The 2873-nt window shown below is 37.1% G+C and overlaps 1 protein-coding gene across 1 annotated transcript; it reads left to right on the forward strand.

Annotated features, from left to right (window-relative positions):
- Window positions 1-497: 497 nt before the first annotated feature.
- On the forward strand, window positions 498-1430 carry LOC141541389 (olfactory receptor 10J1-like). The gene has a single exon (XM_074265529.1). The coding sequence runs from the start codon at window positions 498-500 to the stop codon at window positions 1428-1430; it is 933 nt and encodes a 310-aa protein (XP_074121630.1).
- The last annotated feature ends 1443 nt before the right edge of the window (window positions 1431-2873 follow it).

Raw genomic sequence — 2873 nt, forward strand, 5'->3', positions numbered from 1 at the left:
AGTTTTCCTTAACTTCCTCTATTATTCATTAGTCCAGTGTCCCCTCCATATAGTTTCAACTATTATGCTTTTGGATGCTTTGCCAGTACTTCTCTACTTCTGGTTATGTCTTAATGGGATGTCTCATCTCTGCCATCAGACAAGAAAATTCCCTGAACATTAGCACTTTGACTTCTTCCCTTGAATTACCCTTCTTCCCACCACTAATATCCCTATATTCCCCTGGATCATTTGCTTATTTCCTTTTGTTCCTGCTCCTTCATCTTCTTAACTTGGGTATATGTGTGCATTTGTTCTCCTCCTCCATTAGATAGTGAAGAACCTCAAGGTCAAGAATTAGGTTTCTTCCATATCTAGGAAACATATCTTCTATCTCCACTCAGTGTACAAAGCAGGACTCCACTCAAGATGCATATATGAGAGGAAGAAAGAGGAGGTATTTGTTATTCCATGATGTTGACTGCCTTTTCATATCTTTCAGTCCTGAAGGTCACTTAATGAAGGCAAAGAATCACTCAGAGGTGAGTGAATTTGTTTTCCAGGGATTCTCAAGCTTTCAAGAACGTCAGGTCATTCTCTTTGTAGTGTTTTTGATCCTGTACATTTTAACCCTAACCGGCAATGTAATCATTGTGGCTATCATCCGCATTGATCGTCACCTCCACACTCCTATGTATCTCTTCCTGAGTATCTTGTCAACTTCAGAGACCTTCTACTCATTGGTTATTATCCCTCGGATGCTGTCTAGTCTCGTGGGTCTTAGCCAGTCCATTTCTTTAATTGGCTGTGCTACCCAGATGTTCTTCTTTCTTGGTTTTGCCATTACTAACTGCCTGCTTCTAGCAGTGATGGGATATGATCGATATGTAGCCATCTGCAACCCGCTCCGTTACTCTGTTATCATGAACTGGAAGGTCTGTGCCCTGATGGCATCCTCAGTTGCTATTACAGGCTTCTCTCTGTCACTTGTCCAGGCTGTGGCCATCTTCCGATTACCATTCTGTGATCCACTTATTGAGCATTTTTTCTGTGATGTCAGGCCGGTACTAGATCTGGCTTGTGTGAACACATTCATCAATGATATTCTGACCTTGATCATCAGTCTTCTAGCCATTACTGCACCTGCCACTTTCCTTTTTGTCTCCTACATTCTCATCATCTCCACCATCCTGCGGATTGCCTCAGCTGCAGGACGACAGAAGGCCTTTGCCACATGTGCTTCCCATCTCACAGTGGTCATTATACACTATGGCTGTGCCTCCATTGCCTACTTCAAACCCAAATCAGAGAATACTAAAGACCAAGACCAGCTGATTTCTGTAACATACACCGTTATCACCCCTCTGCTAAATCCCGTTGTTTACAGCCTGAGGAATAAGGAAGTCAAGGATGCCCTGAAACGAGCTCTGGGGAGGAAACCCCTTTCTTAGTGTCACTGTAAGGACTGGATGACCTTAAGCCAAGATTTGGATGATTTCTTAGGCTGCCAGATAATTGTGCAGTTTTTTGGATTAAGACAGCTAGAAATTTGAGGAAGTCAAATTTAATATCACTTGGGCCAAAAGCAGGACAAACTGCCAAATTCATCCCACATTCTTAAACTCTGAAAATATGCCAAAAACATGGGGTTATCCTTTAGGCCACTGTATAAATGTCTTTTGTTATTGGTTATCAGATTCCCATAATGTCAATGAATGTTCTTTGTGGATTTTTAAATAGATTTTTAAATTTTTATATTAAATGGTAAAAGCACTTTAGATATAGCACTTTAGAGAAATGAAGAGATTAACCATTCAAACTCATATCCATAAAATGATCGCTAAAGGTATATTGTTCAAATTGATCAAAGGGTTTTTTATTATATAACTTTCATTTCCACAAAGATATCAACTACTCTAAGATTCCTCTCATCTTTAATTACCTTAAGCTAATCTCAGATCACAGAACTATAGCATTTTGGAGTTGGAAGGGACCTCATTAGGCATATAGTCTAATCAGTTTGTTTGCATTTTGTTTTCTTTCTTATTTTTTTTCCCTTTTTGATCTGATTTTTCTCGTGCAGCACAATAATATGTATGTATATATATGTATATGTACATACATATATATACATACATATTATATTTCTAACATATTTAACATGTATTAGATTACTTACTATCTAGGGGAGGGAATGGGAGTAAGGGAGAGAATTTGGAAAACAAGGTTTTGCAAGGGTCAGTGTTAAAAAATTATCAATCCATATGTTTTAAAAACAAAAGGCTTTAATATAAAAAAAATGTTCCACGGGTCATTAAGAATATCCAAAGTATGATGTCACATAGACTAAGCTTTTAATAACCTTGGTCCTGTAGAGTAACCAAATCCTTTGTATGACTTCCTTAACCTCTTAAAGGAAAACCATATCGGCTAATTTAGGGCAAATATAATTCTTAATACAATAAGTAGCAGTAATCCAACCTAGGCTTAAAAACCTCCAATGAGAAGGAATTCATTTTCATGCTAGGTAACCAATTCCACTTTTAGAGGGCTCTGATTATTAGGAAGTGTTTTTTTCCTGAAATAAAGCCTAAATTTGTCCCTTTTGCCACTTTCATTAATTGACCATACATAAGGACATAAAACTTCACAATCAAATGCAAAAAAAGCAGAAATAGTAAACACTTGAATATTGAGGCAAAATATTTAAATAAAATAATAACAGAGAGATTATAGCAATTTATCAACAGGATAATACATCATGACCAAGTGGGATTTATGCCAGGAATGCAGGACTGTTTCAATATCAGGAAAACTATTACCACAATCAACCACCTCAATAACAAAACTAACAGAAATCATATACTAACCTCAATAGATGCAGAAAAAACTTT

The sequence above is a fragment of the Sminthopsis crassicaudata genome, chromosome 4 (assembly GCF_048593235.1).
Source record: "Sminthopsis crassicaudata isolate SCR6 chromosome 4, ASM4859323v1, whole genome shotgun sequence".
Taxonomy (NCBI): domain Eukaryota; kingdom Metazoa; phylum Chordata; class Mammalia; order Dasyuromorphia; family Dasyuridae; genus Sminthopsis; species Sminthopsis crassicaudata.